Here is a 1,721-nt window from a genome sequence, read left to right on the forward strand (position 1 = left end):
GTCTGTATGATATGTGTGTGTGTCTCTGTATGATGGTGTGTGTGTGTGTGTCTGTATGATGGTGTGTGTGTGTGTCTGTATGATTGTGTGTGTGTGTCTGTATGATTGGGTGTGTGTGTGTGTGTGTGATGTACTGTATGTGTGTGTGTGTCTGTATGATGTATGTGTGTCTGTATGATGTATGTGTGTGTGTGTCTGTATGTATGATGGTGTGTGTGTGTGTGTGTCTGTATGATATGTATGTGTGTGTCTGTATGATGGTGTGTGTGTGTGTGTCTGTATGATTTTGTGTGTGTGTGTGTGTGTGTGTGTGTGTCTGTATGATGGGGTGTGTGTGTGTGTGTGTGTGTGTGTCTGTATGATGGGGTGTGTGTGTGTGTGTGTGTGATGGTGTGTGTGTGTGTGTGTGTGTCTGTATGATGGGGTGTGTGTGTGTGTGTGTGTGATGGTGTGTGTGTGTGTGTGTGTGTCTGTATGATGGGGTGTGTGTGTGTGTGTGTGTGATGGTGTGTGTGTGTGTGTGTGTGTCTGTATGATGGGGTGTGTGTGTGTGTGTGTGTGTGTATGATGTATGTGTGTGTGTGTCTGTATGATGTATGTGTGTGTGTGTCTGTATGATGGTGTGTGTGTGTGTGTGTGTGTGTGTGTGTGTGTGTGTGAGAACAGGGCGGGGTTTGAGCAGGATGTTGACGGTGACCAATCACATTCATTTGACACATGCACCGGTAAGTGAGTCACTGTCACGTTACAGCAGCGATGCTTCACTTCTGAGCTAAATACTGTCATACTGTCATATTGTAATCGCAGATAAATGTAAATATTGTTCTAGGAAGTATAAGGGAGAATTTTGGCCCTGATGTTTGATTAAAGTTTCTCATTTAACATAAAAGGAAACGATGTCACGAACTTGATTTCACGCAGTGATATGATGTACCAGATCTGTTAAAAAACAAATGTAATACTAACTAATGAACCAATGCTGATGTCTTCTATATTGTATGTGCTCCGATGTGATGTCAGCAGCTGGACGTGATGTGAGCTCAGCTGTGGATTCAGCCTCCGGTCAGTGTCGCACACATTATGATCTCATCTAGTTTTTTAAAAATGGAACAGTTTATTAAACCTTTAGGCAAAATATTAAAAAAATCTAAATCAGGCTTTTATGGCTCATATAGTCTGATAGAGCGAGAATATATAGTAAAAACAGCTCAGTTTTATTCAGAGACTCAAAAATATGAATTTGCATCAGATATTAATATGATGAAACTCTGCTGCTCGTGATGTAAATCAGTGAGATCTTCATAACATAAAATGCTATAAGTATCAGTGGTCGCTCTATATCTCCAGTAATATAAGATGAGAGTGAAATGCTCCAAACATATAATGCAGTGATGGAGAGCTGAAGAAATAAAGGCTCCTCAGAAGATGTGAGATGTTCTGGAGGCTTGTGAAGATCATTCCTCCGCTGAGGAACAGTGAAAGTAAAGCTGCTGGAAACAAACGCTCCTCAAAACATCCTGATGATCAGATTTGAGACTCTAAAACATGATTGATGGAGAATCAAGTAAAGCTGAGCTGCTTCAGTGCAGTAAGTGTTCATCTGGAGATATTACTGCAGTTATTCTGACCTTTACTTGATCAAAACCAGTCCAGATCTGACACGAGAAGCTCCAGCTGAAGCTAGACACTTGTACAATTACACTAAAAGAGCTTTTACTGGA

General features: G+C 41.0%; 1 protein-coding gene across 1 annotated transcript in view; it reads left to right on the forward strand.

Moving 5' to 3' along the window:
* The window catches only part of sema6ca (sema domain, transmembrane domain (TM), and cytoplasmic domain, (semaphorin) 6Ca), a 30,781-nt gene that overhangs the window by 24,591 nt on the left and 4,469 nt on the right, over positions 1–1,721 (forward strand). Inside the window, exons 16-17 of the mRNA XM_016256098.1 lie at positions 667–725; positions 1,021–1,062. Coding sequence (XP_016111584.1) covers positions 667–725; positions 1,021–1,062 — 101 coding nt within the window. The remainder of the gene's footprint in view (positions 1–666; positions 726–1,020; positions 1,063–1,721) is intronic.

Source organism: Sinocyclocheilus grahami, unplaced genomic scaffold, assembly GCF_001515645.1.
Source record: "Sinocyclocheilus grahami isolate Dianchi unplaced genomic scaffold, SAMN03320097.WGS_v1.1 scaffold1396.1, whole genome shotgun sequence".
Classification (NCBI taxonomy): Eukaryota; Metazoa; Chordata; class Actinopteri; order Cypriniformes; family Cyprinidae; genus Sinocyclocheilus; species Sinocyclocheilus grahami.